General features: G+C 51.4%; 1 protein-coding gene across 1 annotated transcript in view; it reads left to right on the top strand.

Moving 5' to 3' along the window:
• Positions 1-19366, top strand: part of GMCL1 (germ cell-less 1, spermatogenesis associated) — a 142209-nt gene that overhangs the window by 95407 nt on the left and 27436 nt on the right. Inside the window, 3 exon segments of the mRNA XM_040414434.1 lie at positions 971-1061; positions 1340-1483; positions 8255-8342. Coding sequence (XP_040270368.1) covers positions 971-1061; positions 1340-1483; positions 8255-8342 — 323 coding nt within the window.

The raw sequence follows: 19366 nt of genomic DNA, 5'->3' as shown, positions 1-19366 counted from the left end.
TTTACTATTTTGGTACCAGAACAAGCTCGGGTCTAGCATGCAGTTAGCATATGAAGGACTATACACTGAAAATAGGAATGAGATAAGAAGGGCACCTTTATGGACACATCATTTATCTGTAGGAGACAATCTGCAGGGCTTCATGTCGTATTGTCGGACCTATTTAATCAGGGTTGTACACTGTAATCTGGGACCCCGCCAGCCACTGAAAGCTGCAACAAAGTTACTGATTGAAAAAAAATTCTCCCCCCTTATTTTATGATGTTAATGTCTATCCTAATTTTTAGCAGATCTTAGCAGGTGCCAGTCTATCTCCCCCGTGCAGCAGGTATCACATTTTTAACACTCAGTTGATGAATCTGGCTTGGGTTAAAATGTCAGGGTATACCTTTTTTTCCAATACTTTTCTAAGTAGAAAAGTTGAGGATTTTTTTTTCTTTTTTGGGTCAAATACTGGTTGCAACTAAGTACATCTTCATAAATATGGCACTGAGCTTCAACACCATAACTGTCCAAGTATATACACCAGAAACGTTCATAGGTACATGTTTAAGATGCACCTCTAAAAGCATTTGTTTCCCTTGACAAAGTTATGATAAAACTGTCTGCCTGCAGCCACCACTAGGGGGAGCCGAGTGCACCGGTCATTTTTATAACAGTGTTACCATGGCACTCAATGGAAATTGTAAAATCTCTGTGCCCTGAGCGTCCTTCAGTGGGATTGTAGTAAAATGCTACATCCTTTCAGGGAAATGTTCAGGGCCAAGCCCCCTGTGACCACAGGCTCCATATCGGTGGCATGTGATGAGAATGCCAGTGGTTTTAACACAGAAACCTAACATTGCCAATTTGTGGATGGACGATGAGGATAACATTATGGACATTCAGTGTCCATGATCTGTCATTTCTGTAATCAAATCCCAGAGGGGTCGATTGTCTTCTTGTCTAATTTGCCTTATTTTTCCAACAGTGGATGTTCCTGCAAATAGTGCCTTCTTGGAACGGGTCCTTAAAACAGCTTCTCACGGAAGCAGATTCCTGGTTCTCCAAACGCAAGAAAGGTTGGTAAATCGTCCACTTAGGTCACAGGTCACAGTAATATTACCGATTAGCCTGAACTCAACCTCAATAAGAAAATCACAGGCGGTCATAACTGCCGCATATCTGTGTATTGGTGTGTGATATATATATATATCTCCTATATCTCTTAAACACCTAATTTAAAATGGACGCTCGGGGTAAGGGTACTATGCACCAGCTGGATATCACTGCTGAAGGAATTTTTCCATAAACTTGGCAGTGGTTTATCTCACGTCTCCTGTTTTTTTTTTTTTTTTAGAGCTAGAAGATACTGGAATCACCTTTCTAGAAACTGAACAGGGCTGCCCATTTGTGTCAGTTTTCAAGCACCTGCGTATGCAATACATCATCAGTGACTTGGCATCAGCAAGGATCATTGAGCGTGACTCTCTGATACCCTCAGGTAATAATAGAAGAATGAAAGGCACCATGCTGCAATACAGGTTCACTGACATGGTAGTGGGGGGGACGATAAAGTCATCTGTTTCTCGCCCATTCCATTGGGGGACACAGACCATGGGTATAGCTTAGGCCATTACTAGGAGGAGACGCTATGCAAATAAAAAACAGCTCCTCCTCCACTGGCTATACCCCCATGCTCCAACAGGAGGACCTCCGTTTTAGCTTGGTGTCAGATAAGGAGGTGACACTCCTGCTCCAACAGGGTTGTCCCTGGAGTTTTTTCTTCTCCTGTTTGTTTTTTTTCTAAACAGAGGATGCAGGGTTGCATGGTGCGTCCCTGGTCTCTCAGTGGAGCGAGCTCCGGGGTCGAATGGCTGTCCCCGGCTACCTCCCTTTCCCCCCAGAAGATAAGTGGAACCTGGCTCGACCTGCAGCTCCGGTGGCCTACCAGATCCGGGGTCACCTAGTCCTGCCCTCTATCCAGTGCACTGCCACTCCTTGTGCCAGATGACTGAAGAGGTGACCCCCTGCTGGTCTGGTACAGAGGGTGAAGACTGCAGGACTCGGATAAGTACATCGGCTCTCCTGCAAGTTCCCCCCCGTGCTCACACTGTGACACGGTTCTTTAGGGCTTACCTGTGGATCTGGGAGGTCCGGCTGGTTGAGAGGGAGGAGGGATTCCTTCTTGTTCCCTGCATTCTGGCGGTGGGCGCCATTTTCGGAGCCGGGGTCTGCCTTTTGTCATAGTTCCCGCGCGCGATCTGTGACGTGACTGGGGGGCGGAGCCTATCGCGTCAGCTCCAGCGCTTCCGCTTTGCCTCAGCTCCTCTCTACGCTTGAATGCTACTCCAGCTCCTCACAGGTCACGGTAGGACAGATAGTGTTCCAAAAGCTGTAGGAGACCCTGACTCCGGGATTGCCGCCATCATGCCAAGACCTGAGGCCCCCCCAAAAATCTAAAGCGGACACCAGGTCCCACTGGGATCCTGTAAGGTCCTGCTGCTTGCCACTTTCGGGTTACGGGCTCCTGTGACTCTTGCCTTGCCTCGGGACAGGATCATCCACCTCCTCCTCCCCCTCCCCACCAAAACAGCCCAGTCCCCTCCTCCGCCCCTTCAGAGGCCCGCGGAGGCCCTCCTGGGGCCTCTGCCATAGCTAGGGCGGCCGTGGACCTTGGCCCAAGTTCTCGCGCGCGACCGTGGCCTTTAATGAACGCATGGCGGCCAAATGATCCCACCGCCTGTGGTTAGCACCGCTCCACCTCCCGGTGCCCCCCACAGAGTACGCTCGACCGTTAAGAGGCAGCGTACGCAGCAGCATCCCTCCTCGGTATGACTCTGCTTCCCCCCCTCGCCTGGAGGCGTGTTCGAAGTCTCTCCCTCTCGCAGGGATTACAGGTCTGAAGGGGAAAGGTCCGGCTCGGATGAGGAACACGAGCCGGAACGCTCACCTAAGCTCTCCACCATGGTGGCAGACTTGGGTCACGGCGGTACGTGACACCTTTGACATGGAATCCCCCCTCTTCCATTCTAGAAACCGGAGGCAGTCACATTCCCCTTCATGGCGAGTTCGCCAGGTCCTTCTAAGGCTTGGGAACGCCCTAATCACCGTTTTTTTGCTACGAGGCGTATGGATACTCTTTTACCTTTCTCGGCAGATAACGTGCAGCAGTGTCTTTCCTCCTAAGGTCGACCCGCTGGTGGCCAGATTGGCTAAGAATACGGCAATACCAGTCCTGGACGGGTCCTCCCTACAGGACTCCTTTGACAGGCGTTTGGACTCTTTCCAAAGCCAGATTCTCTCTGGCGGGCACAGGTCTGCGGCCCGCATTCGCCTCGGCCTGTGTGTAGCCAGGGCGCTTCTCGTGTGGTGGCAGCGCCATCATCAGGACCTTGTGGAGCAGGATGCTCTGCAGACACCCTAAACTTCATCCTCCAGATGTCCCAGGCGACAACATTCCTCTGTGAGGCCTCATTGGACGTCAGCACTCTCTTTGCGTGGATTTCGGCCCTCTCGGTCACGCAGCGCAGGGAGGTCTGGTTGAAGGTCTGGGACGCCGACGCTTCCTCCAAGTGCTCCCTCACTAACCTCCCCTTTGCGGGCTCCAGGCTCTTCGGTGTTAAGCTGGATGAGATTATCTCTGACGCTACGGGGGGCAAGAGTACACACCTGCCCCAATCTAGATCCAAGCGCGCCTTCAGAGCTCGCCCCTCTGGCTCTAGAAACCAGTCCTTTCGGCGCTTCTCCTCCTCCTCCTCCTCCTCCAGGTCTGTGACAGCCCCCTCCTCCGGCGGCTCTCAGTTCCAGGTGAGTTCTGCCCGCCCTGCGGTTCCCAAGCAGTCCTCTGCCTGAAGGAGCGCCCCCACCGCTTGCGGTGGGGGGCCGTCTGCTCTCCTTTCAGCATGTCTGGAGGGCTCACGTTCAAGACGCCTGGGCCCTGGAAATTGTAACTCCCGGTTACAAGATAGAATTCGTTTTCCAGACCTCCGGAACGATTTCTTTCCTCCAAAGAAAGGAGGGGATCAGTGCGTCCGGATCCTGGACCTGAAGCTGTTAAACAAGTCCCTGCGGGTGCGGAGGTTCAGGATGGAATCCCTCCGCTCAGTTATCGCTTCATCTTCTTCCAGGGGGAGTTCCTCGCATCGGTGGGACAGCCCGGGACGCCTATCTGCATGTCCCTATCGCAGAATCTCACCAAAGGTTCCTGCGCTTCGCCATTGGCGACCGTCATTAATCAGTTCGTCGCCCTTCCCTTTGGGCTGGCGACAGCCCGCGGGTATTCACAAAGATCTTGGCGCCGATCATCTCATCCCCAGCAGAAGACAGCGTCAGGATCTCTGTTCAGACTCTGCAACAGTTCGGCTGGCTGATCAACTTTCCCGAAGTCCTCTCTCCAACCTTCCCAGAGGGTGACCTTCCTGGGGGATGATTATGGACACTACTGCAGCCCGGAGTACTCCTCCCGGATTGCAGTTCTTACGGATACGTGAGTCGGTGTCTCGCCTTCTGCATTCCCCGTGTCTCTCCAGGTTCTGGGGCTTATGGTGGCCTCCTTCGAGGCAGTCTACTTTGCCAGTTTCACACTCGGCGTCTGCAGCAGGCGATTGCCTTTCTGGACAGTACATCAAAGGGTCTGGTCTCTCGGATCCGCCTTCCTCCTCGGGTTCGCATGAAACCTCCCGTGGTGGCTGTCCCCTCAGAATCTACTTCGGGGAATCCTTCCTCCCAATCTCCTGGACAGTCATCACCACCGATACCAGTCTCCTGGTTGGGGCGGCGTTTCCTGGGCTCGGATGGTTCAGGGGGTGTGGTCAGAAGTGGAAGCCTGCCTTCCGATCAACATATTGGAGCTCAGAGCAATTTTTCTCTGTCTCATTGGACCCCCCCTCCTAACAGGTCTCCCGGTAAGGATCCAGTCGGACAATGCCACAGCCGTGTCCTACATCAATCATCAGGGCGGAACCCCAGCCGGCCGGTGATGCAGGAGGTGAAGCGGATCCTCCAGTGGGCGGAGGGCTTACGTTCCAATATTGTCTGCAGTGTACATCCAGGGGTCGAAGACTGGACGGCGGACTTCTCAGCCGCAACAGGGTGGATCCGGGAGAGTGTCTCTGCATCCGGACGTATTCGAGGACGTCTGTCGTCGTTGGGGCCCCCCCGGACGTGGACTTGATGCGTCCAGGCTCAACAACAAGGTTCCCACGTTCCTGACTCAGAGCTCGGGATCCGGAGGCGTATGGGGTGGACGCTCTGGTGTCTCCGTGGCAAGACTTTCGCACTCCTCTGTCTTCCCACCACTGCCTCTACCCCCAAAGGTTCTTCGCAGGGTCGCAGGCAGAAGGAATCCCGACCATCCTCATCGCTCCCAATTGGCCTTGCCGCGCCTGTTTCTCGGAGGTCACTCGGATGCTGGCGGAACGTTCCGTGGCCTCTTCCTCTCAGGGGGACCTGCTGTCTCAAGGACTCTCTTCCACCAGAATTTACAACCACTTCGTTAAACGGCGTGGCTGTTGAGACCACCATCTTGAAGAAGAGGGGCTTCTCGGACTCTGTCGTGAAGACCATGATCAAAGCCAGGAAACAAGCTTCCTCCCGGATATCTATCGTACCTGGAAGGCCTTTCTTGCCTTTTGTGAGAAGATAGGTGTTTTTTCCCCTTTCATTTCTCCGTTCCAGTGGGTCCTCTCCTTTCTCCAGTCGGGTCTTGAGATGGGAATGTCCCTGAGCTCTCTGAAGGGTCAGGTCTACGCTCTGGCCATTTTCTTTCAGCGCTCTCTGACTCTGCTAGGTCCGGTGAGGACCTTCCTGCAGGGGTTGGCGTATTCGGTCCCTCCTTTGCCCCCTGGGATCTGAACCTGGTTCTGTCTTCTCTCCAGGCGGCACCTTTTGAGCCCCTGAGGAATATTTCCCTGAGCTTTCTCACCTGGAAGGTGGTCTTTTGGTAGCCATCACCTCTATCAGGAGGGTATCTGAGCTGGCCGCCTTTCCTCTAAAAGAGCCCTTTTTGGTCTTCCACAAGACAAGGTGGTACTGCGCCCTGTCCCTTCCTTTTTGCCCAGGGTGGTTTTCCGCCTTCCACCTTAATGAGGACATAGTCCTGCCAGCCTTGTTGCCCCGCTCCGGAGAACCCCAAGGAGCGCGCTCTCCATTCTCTGGATGTTGTCCGTGCTTTAGGGTGTACCTGTCGGTTACTGCCCATTTCGCTGACTCTTTTTTGTGGTTCCCGAGGGGCCTCGTAAGGGGTCTGGCTGCCTCCAAGGTTCCACTGTGGCTCGGTGGATTCGGTCGACTATTGCCATGGCCTATCGGTCCCGGGGTAGGGTTCCCCCAGCGGGGGTTACCGCGCACGCCACCAGGGCGGTGGGGGCCTCCTGGGCTAGGCGCAATCGAGCCTCTACATCACAACTTTGTAAGGCGGCCACCTGGTCGTCCTTACATACCCTTTACAAAGTTCTACCAGCTGCACTCTTTGGCGTCGGGCTGATGCTGCCTAGGGTGCAAGGTATTGCAGGCTGTGTTTCCTGTTTAACCGTTGGAGACGTTTTCCTCTGGAGGTGCTGGTCTTTCACCCCATGGACTGCTCTAGGACGTCCCATGGTCTGTGTCCCCCAATGGAATGGGGGTACACAGCTCCACCCATTCTTGTTTGTTGCAGAGGGGTTGGTTCTATTCTAGTGGGACCTTTATGGTTAACGTGCCCGATGGCGGGTGTTCCTTGGTCTGCTTTTCTTTGTTAATTATTTGGTTTCTGATCTCTTCTCCTACTGCTTTTGCACGCACTGAGGTCCTCCTGTTGGAGCATGGGGGTATAGCCAGGGAGGAGGAGCTGTTTTTTATTATTTGCATAGTGTCTCCTCCTAGTAATGGCCTAAGCTATACCCATGGTCTGTGTCCCATGGAAAAGACGAGAAAAAGATTTACAGGTGAGTTACACAAAAAATCTCCTTTTTTATAAAACCACTTGAATAGGAAGGAGCCGTCCCATAGAAGTGAATGGAACGCTTGTAATTACACCTGCTCACACGCGGTGAATGTCGACAGCAAGTAGGTAGACATTGAAGGGAAGGCTGCGCTTGAATGGGACAGTGCCTTCTCCCCTTAAACTAGCTGATTGGCGGAAATGGCATGTGTCAGACCCCTGCCAATCTGATATTGATGACCTATCCTGAGGATAGGCCCTCAATATTAAAATCCCAGAAAACCCCTTTATGGGGCAATGTGCCTCCTAATAAATTTGGCGCATATCACTCGGGCGCACAGGGAGATCAAGACGGACAACCCCTTTTAAGTATTGCTTGTGATTTGTTCTGGACAGCTGTGCCATCATTTTTTCTTGTTTTCTTATTTCCGTCGGTGCTGATTCGGTGACAGTTGTGTGTTGTGCTATATAATCTGTTTTCTATGCAGCCAAACTCCATATTTCTCCAGATATCTAGTTACTGTTGTATTAAAGGAACCCTAAACATTCCCGCCTTATCCACATTTGCTTTGGGTATTACAGCTCGTATCAAGTACAGTTATGGATTCAGTATTGCACATTGATTACAGTCCCTTCACTTATGCACAGCAGCTGACCCTTTATTTTGCATCATCCTAAAGGCCCCTTTACTCAGGCAAGTGACAGGGGCAATTATTGGGAGGATCCTAAGAACGCTCCTTCTTCCTGATAATTGCCCTAGCTAAAGGCGCAGCAATGAACAAGCAGTGTCATTATTTCTGGGGCAGCAAATCATGCTGTGTGAACAAGAGGATCTGCCGTGAAATGACATACAGCGGCATGATTGTGCTTGTAAATGCAGCTCTCACCTCCTGTAACATGCAGGCAGTTATTGGGAAATGAACAGCTTGTGCCCGATAATTGCCTGCCTCTGTGTCGGCACAACGTAAAAGAGCCTTTGGTTTTTCCTCCCTGTCAGATTTTTAAATAGAATTTCAAAAATATCCCGCTGATCTAGCATGACACTTAGAGCAGAGAAGCAATGGTGATTCTTATCCATTCAAAAGCTGGTGAACAGCCCCTATATGCAGTGTAGTCACAGCCATTTGTCACCATGTTGAAGACCGGGATATCGCATACAAGAAGAAGGGGCCCTGCACAGGAGGAAAACTTACTACATTTGTAATTACTTGATACTTGTTTTATTCTTTTATATGAGAATATTTCCTTATGGCAGCTATAATAGGCCAACCTATGTGATGTGTTTTCACCGTGTGAAGAGCACTGCTAACATGATGATTTCCAGCAGTGGTAAATTTTGGTTTCTCATTTCAGAGTGGTTGTCCTCTGTGTACAAGCAGCAGTGGTTCACTATGCTCCGTGCTGAGCAGGATAATGAACACCGGGTGATTTTACCACATTTGTGGATGCTATCTTCCTCTGTTCAAGACCGTGATAACTATTGCTAAACATAGACTCCCAGGAGGAAGAAACATGACATGGGGGCCAGGTTATCTCCAGATGCTGGAAATTTCCTTATTGGCCTTCATTAAACCTGATTTTTGGGCTTTCATTCCACAGTCGTATAAAATGAAAGTCGGCGCGACATGGCCAAAAATTATACTGAACATTTGTTTGGGAGCTTCTGCCTTCTGTTGTCTAAGGGTGCTTTCCACACTTGCGGCAGAGGATTCCGGCAGGCAGTTCCGTTCTCCGGATCAGGCAATCCGGACGCAACTGATGGCATTTGTCAACGGGATGCGGATCCGTCTGACAAATGCATTGAAATACCAGATCTGTCTCTCAGGTGTCATCTGGAAAAACGGATCCGGTATTATTTTATTTTATTTTTTTGCATTCTTAAAGGTCTGCTCATGCGCGGACGGAAAGAACGGATCCGTTTTGCCGGAACACTTAATGCCGGATCCAGCATTCCGGCATGTGTTCAGGATTTTTGGGCGGAGAGAAAACTGCAGCATGCTGCAGTATTTTCTCCGGCCAAAAAACGTAAGAGGGACTGAACTGATGCGTCCTGAACGGATTGTTCTCCATTCAGAATGCATTAGGATAAAACTGATCCGTTTTTCCCGGTATTGAGCCCCTGTGACGGAACTCAACACCGGAAAACAAAAACGCTAGTGTGAAAGTACCCTTAGGCCTCTTTAACGCGTCAGTCCATGGACCACTAATGTATCCATTGACTTCAAGAGCCTCAGTCAGCACAATCAACCCTATTAAACCAGGCATATTGCTTAGTAGGGTTGATCATGTTGATTGAAACAATACCTTGTTATCTTTGTACAGGAGCAGTGCTCCCAAGAGGTCATTGTTGTTATGCTAATTAGCTCTTTTAAGTACCAAGGGTTCGGCCAGAAGGCTTGGAGCACCGCTATTCTAATGCCCATCTCCTCCGCCATTACGATGTGTAAAAGAGGCCTTGCAGTGCGACCCCCAGAAAAACAGGGCTACCCAAGTCTCCCTGGTGGCTTCCATACATGACCACTGCAGCATTCACTTCTTCAGGACTGACCGAGATGGCTGAGCTCTGTACTCAGTCCATAGAAGTGAATGTAGCAGCAGTCAAGCATGGGCTCTACCTCTCCATTCACACAGGGGACTCGGGGGCGCCATTCTCCATAAACTGTGGAGGTCCCAGCACTCGGTGATCATGGATTTATGACCTAATCTGTGGATAGGTGATACATAATGACGGCGGTTAAACCTGTTTATCACCTGTTATATCACTGCTGTCTGCTTTCCAGAGCCTTACCGGGCACTCCTAGAGGTACCTGGACCTTACTGTACCTACACGTGCCTAAAAAATGGTGGCCTGCTCCGTCTCTTCTTGTAGTACAGAGATGCAGTATTCACCCTCCTGAGCCTGTGGCTTTACTGTGATTAAATCGGCTCCCATTTTTGGCACAGAACAGACCACTCCGACTTGGACGGTTTATATGGTTGTGTGAATGATGTCTCCTATTGCACAAAGTTTTAGTCCCAGGTATAAAATATCAAAGATGGGATAATATTCCACCCTTGTTAACGGCAGCCATCGTCCTTTGTTCTGCGAGACAGTACCTGGTTTTGTGGAGGCTGGAATTTGTCGGGGAGACGAAGCAAATCCTTTTTGATCTCTCAGTAATAAAGCCTTCAGGCAAAGTTTTTTCCCTTTTTAAATGAAACACCTTGGCATTGTTAACTAGGCGTTGTGATGATGCCAGCGCTGCCTCACCTTCATCCCTGCTCTGCTGCGTCTTCACAAGGTTCAGCACTGTCCTGCGGGACAATCCACTCTGCTAGGTTTACCTGTGAATAATCTTCTCATTACTAGGCTACTGGGATATAGCTTTTCTTGATGAACTGTGGAAATGCTAGATGGTACAAGAAATTCAAAGCTTCCTGGAATAGCCCTGCAGCAATCTTGAAAATAAAGCCAGAGGATGAAAGGAAGAAGGCATCTCTGGGAAACCTCTTGTCATGTTGCTTACAGATTTTCATAGACTAACCTTTAGAGGCTGACCTAGACATTGATGACTCCAAACTTGGTTTAAGGGATTTTACCTCTTTGTGGGCTCGTTTAGACCATAGATCAGTTTCCTTCTTCAGTCTTGTTTTTGCCGTGCACATGACAAACCCTGTCTCTGCTGTGCTTCCAGATTATGTATACCTAGCAGTAGTAATGCATGGAGTTGGAGGAAGTGTTAGTTGTAAGCAGAGGTGAGATGTTTCAGCATAATTGAATGGGAATTGTGGTGAAATTGGGGAAGACCACTGCAAAGACGTCCTCCTTTGCTTTCTGGTGCATCATCACTGTGTTGTCTCACTTCAGCATATGGTGGTATTTATTGTATAGACAAAGTTAAAGGGGTTTTCTGAAAAGCGCCACGGTCTCATGCGGCGTCCACTTCTGGGATCACGTGCTGTACATCTGGCACGTGATCCTAGCCTGGTTTTAGTCAGGATCCACATAGGAACATAGCTGCTCCTGTGTGTGAGGACCGAGGCTCACACACACACACACACACCACACACCACTTCACCCCCACACACACCACCACCCCCCCCACACACACCACCACCACCCCCAACACACACACACCACTTCCCCCCACCACCACACCCCCCACCACACCACCAACCACACACACACACCACTTCCCCCCACACACCCACCCCACACACCACACCCACACACCACTTCCCCCCCACCCCCCACACACACCACCCCCCCCCACACACACACACCACTTTCCCCCCCCCCACACACACTCTCTCACACACACACCACTTCCCCCACCACACACACACACACCACTTCCCCCCCCACACACACACCACTTCCCCCCCCCACACACACACCACTTCCCCCCCACACACACACCACTTCCCCCCCACACCCACACCCCCCCCCCCACCCCCCCCCCCCCACACACACACACACACACACACCACTTCACACACACACACACCACTTCACACACACACACACACACCACTTCACACACACACACACACCACTTCACACACCACTTCACACACACCACTTCACACACACACACACACCACTTCACACACACACACCACTTCACACACACACACACACACCACTTCACACACACACACACACACACACACACCACTTCACACACACACACACACACACACACACACACCACACACACACACACCACTTCCCACTAGGGGAGCCATTGCACGACCTGGATGTATGCTCCCGGTTTATCGTTGATTACATACATTAGCCCCCGGTGTCTGCTGTTTAAAACAGCAGGCACCTGGCAGCTATGACACCCGCTTTACTTGCAACTGGGCGCCATCTTTAAATAACCGACCCCCAGCGTATATTTACGCGGGTGGTCGAGAAGGGGTTATATGAAAACTCAGGCAGCCCTTTTAAAGGGATTGCATTCAAATTGAACTAACCGTATGAAATATAACATAAAAAACAAATGTTGTTCACTGGTTAAATCACCCAGTGCTTTAGCGCTGACACGGTGGTGGTCCCGCTGGGCTGCGATTGCTGCTCCTCAGTTGGTCACCTGCTGTACAAGGCATCATCACTGCAAGCAGAATCACATGGATATTCAACATGTGACTGCAGAAAAAAATAATAAGCTAAGCAGGAGAGAAAGCCGAGATCATGGTCAGGGCTTTTTATTAAAGCCTGAAATTCAAGGAAAAAAACATAACCTGCTAAGGAAAATCCATATTTACCTCTACTTTTTACTTCTACAGAAAGCAGTTTGCTTCCTCCCAGCCTCTCCATCTCCGGCTGAAGATGGCTTTTATCAGTCTATATGCACTAACGTGACCTCATAGTCACACGGGAAGTTTGGGAGGGGGGTTGTTAACTTTAATACACTTGAATGGACTCAGAGGACTGTAAAATTTATGAAAATGGCAAAACTTTGTGTACTTTCACACTAGCGTTATTCTTTCTCACCCATTTCCTTGGGGGGACACAGGAGACCTTGGTATAGCTCAGCTCCCTAGGAGGCCTGACACTAAGAGAAAACGGTTAAGCCCCTCCTCCAGCAGCTATACCCTCAGCCTGGAGAGAGAGACTGCCAGTTTTTTGCTTAGTGTCCAAGGAGTCAAGACACTCCCTGCTCTGCAGGGCTGCTTCTCCTTATCATTTTTTTTATTTTTGATCTATTTTTGGTTTCCTTTTCAGGGACAACAGAGACGCCTGGACCTCTCTGTTTCTCCCGGGGTCGAGTTGCGCAAGTGCCGGTCACCCGCACTGCTGCCCCACAGAAGACAAGGTGGACCAGGGCAGCCTAGCTCCCCTGCATCCCTTCAGCTTAACGGTCGCCCACACGCCAAGTCCCTCTTCCAGCGTCCTGCCACTGCGGTGCCAGTAGCCGAAGGGGCGACCCTGCTGGAATGGACCGAGGGTGAAGACAGCAGGACGGTGAGAGGTGGCTGCTCCAGCCCAACTCCCCTCCCCCTCTCCCTCCCCCTCCTCTGCCTTTGGGGTCTGCAAACAACTTGGAGTCTGGGATCACGGGGCATAAAATTCTAGGGGTTCCCTTACCTTTTATCCTCCTTTCACCGGCGCTGCAGCCAACCTAGTCAGGTGGCCGCAGTACTCTTATCCTTGCTGACATCCAGGACCACGTCTGCGGTTATTATGGACCCCCCGCATCATCTTCCGTCACCTGGGCGCTCTAAATGGGCGGCAGTCGAGCGTCCCTTCCCTCAGCTCTGCCGGGAGTCCCGGCGGGCTGCTAGTTCTCAGGTCCGGCGGCTCCTCTTCATTGCTCCTCTTCACAGGGGTTAATTTTGACGCATGCGGCACTCTCCAGCAATGCCGGCGGGGCCTATCTTCCCGTGCTCCGCTCTCTTCCCGCCGCTCTGCTGAGGAAAGGAACCTGCCAGCCACCGCTGCTGCCTCTTTTACCTCTGGGGACTTCCAGCCATCCAGCGCTGACATCTGCTGCTCCTGGTGTCTGTCTCTCTCTCTTTGCTGCCTGTTCCTGCCAGACTGGGCTAGATCCCTGTCCCAGGCCGTGGAAAGTCTCACCCACATAGTAGGCCGCCTTGTAGACAGACCGCCTACCCCGTAGGCTGCCACACCCCCTGTCGCACCCTCGGGGACTTCCGCTTCTGACACCCCCACTGGTTCCCACGCTCCCAGTGAATCCTCCAGGGCCCGGCACTCTCAGAAGCGCTCCAGGACAGAGTGCGCATCATCCTCAGATACGTCTCTCTCTCCGCCACGCGTGCAGACTCAGTCGGGCTTCTTCTCCCCACAGGACTCGCCCTCTGAGAGGGATCTGGCGGATTCGGATTGGGACATGGACTCGGCACTGCCGTCCAAACTAGCCTCCGCAGTGGGTCACCTCATCACTAACATTTGTGATACTTTTAAGATACATGATGAACCTCCCAGCACTGAACAGGCCGGCGTGTCTTTTCTCCACTCCAAACACGGCGTCCAAAGTTTTTCCTCTCCACGCCGACTTCTCTTCAATGGTCTCTAAAGCTTGGGCTCGCCCTGATGCCGCTTTACCTCTCCCAAAAAGCTGGACATATGTTACCCATTTCCAGCGGATTGTGTTGTCACGTGGGCGTCCCCGCCTAAGGTTGACCCTCCCGTGACCCGCCTGTCTAAGAGCACGGCCATTCCTGTAGCAGACGACTCCTCGCTTCATTCCATCGAGGACCGTCGTATGGAGTCCCTTTCCAAAGCCATCTTTGCTGCCTCGGGTTCAGCCCTCAGACGGACACCACCTCCAAGCGTTCTCTAACGGGGCTACCATTCACGGGCTCCCGTTTATTCGGGACCCATTTGGACGAGATTATTTCAGAAGCCACGGGTGGCAAGAGCACCCATCTTCCCCAGTCCAGAACCAAGGGCGCCTCTCGAGGCCGCTCTGGTTCATCTAGTTTCCGGTCCTCCCGGCCTCGATTCGCTGCCGGCTCCTCCTCTGGCCGCTCCCAAGATAGGCGCAAGAAGCCCTTTTTTCGGGCATAGCCCTCTTGGAGCAAGTCACAGGCTGCCCGCCCCTCAACGGCCAAGCAGTCCCCCGCCTGAAGGTGCGCCCCCACCCTCCCGGGTGGGGGGCCGCCTTCTCCTTTTCAGGGACGTCTGGCAGTCTTATGTCTCCGATGCCTGGGCGCTCGAAATAGCATCCCCCGGATACAAAATTGAGTTTGCGTCTCTCCCTCCGAATTCTCCGCGGGACCCCAAGTGTGCGGCCGTCTTCTCCGCAGACATTCACACTCTACTGGACAATCCGGTCCGTCCAGGGCACTTGGTCTCGATCGGAGTCCAAGCTGCCGATCAACGTCCTCTTGTCACTCCGACACTGGACTCCTCTGCTAATCCCGTCCGTGTACAATCGGACAACGCCACAGCCATGGCGTACATAAACCACCAGGGGGGCACTCGCAGCACCACGGCAATGCGAGAGGTTACCCGCATTCTCCTCTGGGCGGAAGCTCACGTTTATATTCCAGGGTTGGAGAACTGGAAGGTGGACTTCCTCAGCCAGACCACCATCGATCCGGGCGAGTGGTCGATACACCCGGACGTGTTCAAGTCCATTTGCCTTCGTTGGGGTCGTCCGGATGTGGACCTCATGGACTCCAGGTTCAACCACAAGCTTCCCACCTTCCTGTCCAGAGCCCTTCTGTATGTGTTCCCGCTCATCCCCCTTCTGCCTCGGGTTCTCCGGAAGATCGTGGCAGAAGGCATTCCCACGATCCTGGTCGTTCCAGATTGGCCTCGCCGGTCTTGGTACGCCGACCTGATGCTGCTCCTGGGAGACGCGCCGTGGCCGCTGCCTCTCAGAGAAGATCTCCTCTCTCAAGGACCGATCTTCCACCAGCATTTAAGGTCGCTACATTTGACGGCGTGGCTGTTAAGACCACCGTTTTGACGAGACAGGGTTTTTCCGCGGATGTGGTTCGCACCATGATCCGCGCCCGGAAGCCTGCCTCGTCCAGAATAGAGTTGTTGCGATACCAAATTTTTGATTCGGTTTCGATACCATGAAAAAGTATTGCGATACTCGATACCATTCGATACCACGCGAAAAAAATAAACAAAAAAAGCCACGTGCATTCCTCATTTTTAAAAATGGCGAATCGCGCAGTTTTTATTTTATTTTTTCTGTTCCGGCATTCACCACCTAGATTTTTTTTTTATATTTTAATAGTTTGGACTTTTCTGACGTGGCGATGTAATATGTTTATTTATATATTTTATATGTGAAATTGGGAAAAGGGGGGTGATTTATACTTCATATTTTAGTGTTTTTTTTTTTTTCACTTTTTATTTAATAACTATTTCCCCCCTTAGGGGCTAGAACCTGGGATCTTTCATCCCTTTTCCTATTCACCCTGATAGATCTCTATCAGGGTGAATAGGACTCCACACTGTCCCTGCTGCTCTGTGCTTTGTGCACACAGCATCAGGGATGTTACCATGGCAACCAGGGCTTCTGTAGCGTCCTGGCTGCCATGGTAACCGATCGGAGCCCCAGGCTTACACAGCTGGGGCTCCGATCAGAAGCTGCCACTGCACCACCAATGAGGGGGAGTGGAGAGGTCCCTGTGGCCACTGCCACCAATGATTTTAATACTGGAGGGTTGAGAGGGGCCGGCACACTGTGCCACCAATGATTTTAATGGGATGGGGGGATTGAGGGGGGGGGGCACACTGCACCACCAATGATTTTACCCCTTTATACAGGAGGCGGGTACTAGCAGATCAGCGGCAGTTAACTGCCGCTGATCGCAGCTCCCTGTCAGGGGCAGGGTGCCGGCAATGCGATTCTGCTGCCGGCACCCGCCTCCTGTAAGTGTTAAAGACTGACTACTGTATATGAGTCCAGACTTTCACTATTAGGCCACACAGAGCGGCGCCCAGCGATGTCTCAGCACTCACCATTTAGTCCTGGGCGCCGCTCCGTTCGCCCGCAGTGCCCCATTACTGTCTCCTCTCCTGCTCCACATGCTGCTGATTACTATCGGAGCGATGGGAGGAGACATCAGCTTCACTAGTGGGCGTTCCTTCTCCCTGGCTGTAGCGCTGTCCAATCGCAGCGCAGGGAAAAGGAACGCCCACTAGTGAAGCTGATGTCTCCTCCCATCGCTCCGATAGTAATCCTATCATTGGTGGCGCAGTGCGCCCGCCCCTCCTCCGCCCCTCTCTTCTCATTGCCGCCCCTCCTCCACCCCCTCTCTTCTCATTGCCGCCCCTCCTCCGCCCCTCTCTTCTCATTGCCGCCCCTCCTCCGCCTCTCTTCTCATTGGTGGCAGCCAGCGGCAGCAGCACAGGGGGGAGGGAGGACAGCTTCCTTCTCCCCGTGCTGCTGAGAGAGAACATGAGCGCGCCGATAGCAGCGCGCTCATGTTCAGAGATACTAGACTGCGCAGAAGCGCAGCCCAGTATCGAAAAAACGGAAATCCCGGTATCGTATCGATACCGGGACAAAAGTATCGATCGGGTATCGAAATTTCGATACCCAAAACAACCCTAGTCCAGAATCTATTATCGGACTTGGAGGTCTTACCTGGGATTCTACGAGAATCTGTGCGTTCCCCCTCTCCACTTCTCGCTCTCCCCCACGGTCCTGTCTTTTCCTCCAGTCTGGCTTGGGGGCTGGGCCTCAGTTCTTTGAAGGGTCAGTTGTCGGCGGCTGTCCATCCTCTTCCAGCGTCCCTGGCCCCTCTCGGGCCTGTCAAGACCTTTCATCAAAGGAGTGGCTCGCTCGGTTTCCTCTGTACCGTCCCCGATTCTCCCTGGGACCTGAATATTGTGCTCTCGGCGCTCCAGTCTTCCCCCTTCGAGCCGTTACGGAAGCTCTCCCTACGACTTCTGTCCTGTAAGGTCATTTTCCTTGTGGCCATCCGTCTCTCAGACTGGGTGTCTGAATTGGCGGCCCTTTCTTGTTCTGAGCCTTTTCTGGTCTTTCACCCAAGATAAGGCTGTCTCCGTCCGTCCCTTCCTTCCTTCCGAAGGTGGTCTCGCCTATCATCACAATGAGGATATCGTCCTCCCATCTCTGTGGTCCTCCCCTTCCCACCCCGGGAACGGGAACTGCAACCGCCTAGACGTTGTTAGGGCCTTGAAGATTTACTTGGAGATCACCAGCTCCTTTCGGCGCACAGACTCTTTTTGTGGTTCCGGAGGGTCCACGCTTCATCAAATTGGCTATTGCTGAGGCCTTACCGCGCCAAGGGCAAGGGTTCCACCACCCTGCAGCACCCACTTATCGTTTTTTGTTCTACAGGTTACGGTTTGGTTGCCCCTGTCGGGTAGTTGTCTTGTTGGTTCCACTTTGTTTGGTCATTGTCTTTTCTCACTACTTGGACACGCAACTGGTAGTCTCTCTCTCCAGGCTGAGGGTATAGCTGCTGGAGGAGGGGCTTAACAGTTTTCACTTAGTGTCACGCCTCCTAGGGAGCTGAGCTATACCCAAGGTCTCCTGTGTCCCCCAAGAAAGAGCAAGAAAGAGATTTTACTGGTAAGTTATACAAAAATCTTGTTTTTCCTGGCATTGAGTTCTGTCCTAGGGGCTCAATACCGGAATCAGTTTTATCATAATGCATTCTGTTTGGAGAGCAATCTGTTCAGGAGGCATCAGGATGTCTTCAGTTCAGTCATTAGACTTTTCAGGACGGAGGACAATACCGCAGCATGCTGCAGTTTTAGCTCGGTCCAAAATTGCAGAACATTAATGCCTGATCCGGCATTGTGGTCTGCGCGTGCCTCAGACCGCGTAAAATGTGGAAAAAAATAATAAAAAAGCCCGGATCCGTTTTTCGGATGACACCGGAGAGACGGAACGGCATTCCAATGCATTTGTCATACAGATCAGGATTCTGATCCGTCTGACAAATGCATCAGCTTGCATACATTTTCACGGAATCCTCTGCCGCAAGTGTGAAAGTAGCCTAAGCAGCTTTTTTACATTATGAAAGGTAACCCCAGCTTTCCCATGACCCTGAAAGGCAAATTTGTCCCTAGCTATAGCACGAAGTGTTATTTTTTTATATATTTTTTTCTTTTAGGGAGAGAAAGGACACTTGTCTCTATTACAACGCCACCACATAACAGCAGCCTCACACTTTCCCAGGACAGAACCTTGAAATCAAATCTGCATAGCTACAGTACAGACCAAAAGTTTGGACACACCTTCTCATTCAAAGAGTTTTCTTTATTTTCATGACTATGAAGGCATCAAAACTATGAATTAACACATGTGGAATTAATATACATAACAAACAAGTGTGAAACAACTGAAAATATGTCATATTCTAGGTTCTTCAAGTAGCCACCTTTTGCTTGGATTACTGCCTTTGCACATCTTGGCATTCTCTTGATGAGCTTCAAGAGGTAGTCCCCTGAAATGGTCTTCCAACAGTCTTGAAGGAGTTCCCAGAGATGCTTAGCACTAGCTGGCCCTTTTGCCTTCACTCTGTGGTCCAGCTCACCCCAACATCTCGATTGGGTTCAGGTCTGGTGACTGTAGGAGGCCAGGTCATCTGGCGCAGCACCCCAATCACCTCTCCTTCATGGTCAAATAGCCTTACTTTCAAAGTTTTCCAATTTTTCGGCTGACTGACTGACCGATCTTCATTTCTTAAAGTAATGATGGCCACTAGTTTTTCTTTACTTAGCTGCTTTTTCTTGCCATAATACAAATAGTCCTACTGAATAGACTGTTTCAATCAGCTGTGTATCCACCTGACTTCTCCTCAACGCAACTGATGGTCCCAACCCCATTTATAAGGCAAGAAATTCCCACTTATTAAACCTGACAGGGCACACCTGTGAAGTGAAAACAATTCAGGGGACTACTCTTGAAGCTCATCAAGAGAATGCCAAGAGTGTGCAAAGCAGTAATCAAAGCAAAAGGTGGCTACTTTGAAAAACCCTAGAATATGACATATTTTAGTTGTTCACACTTGTTT

This window comes from Bufo bufo, chromosome 1, assembly GCF_905171765.1.
Source record: "Bufo bufo chromosome 1, aBufBuf1.1, whole genome shotgun sequence".
NCBI lineage: Eukaryota > Metazoa > Chordata > Amphibia > Anura > Bufonidae > Bufo > Bufo bufo.
This window is presented reverse-complemented; position numbering and strand designations above follow the sequence as displayed.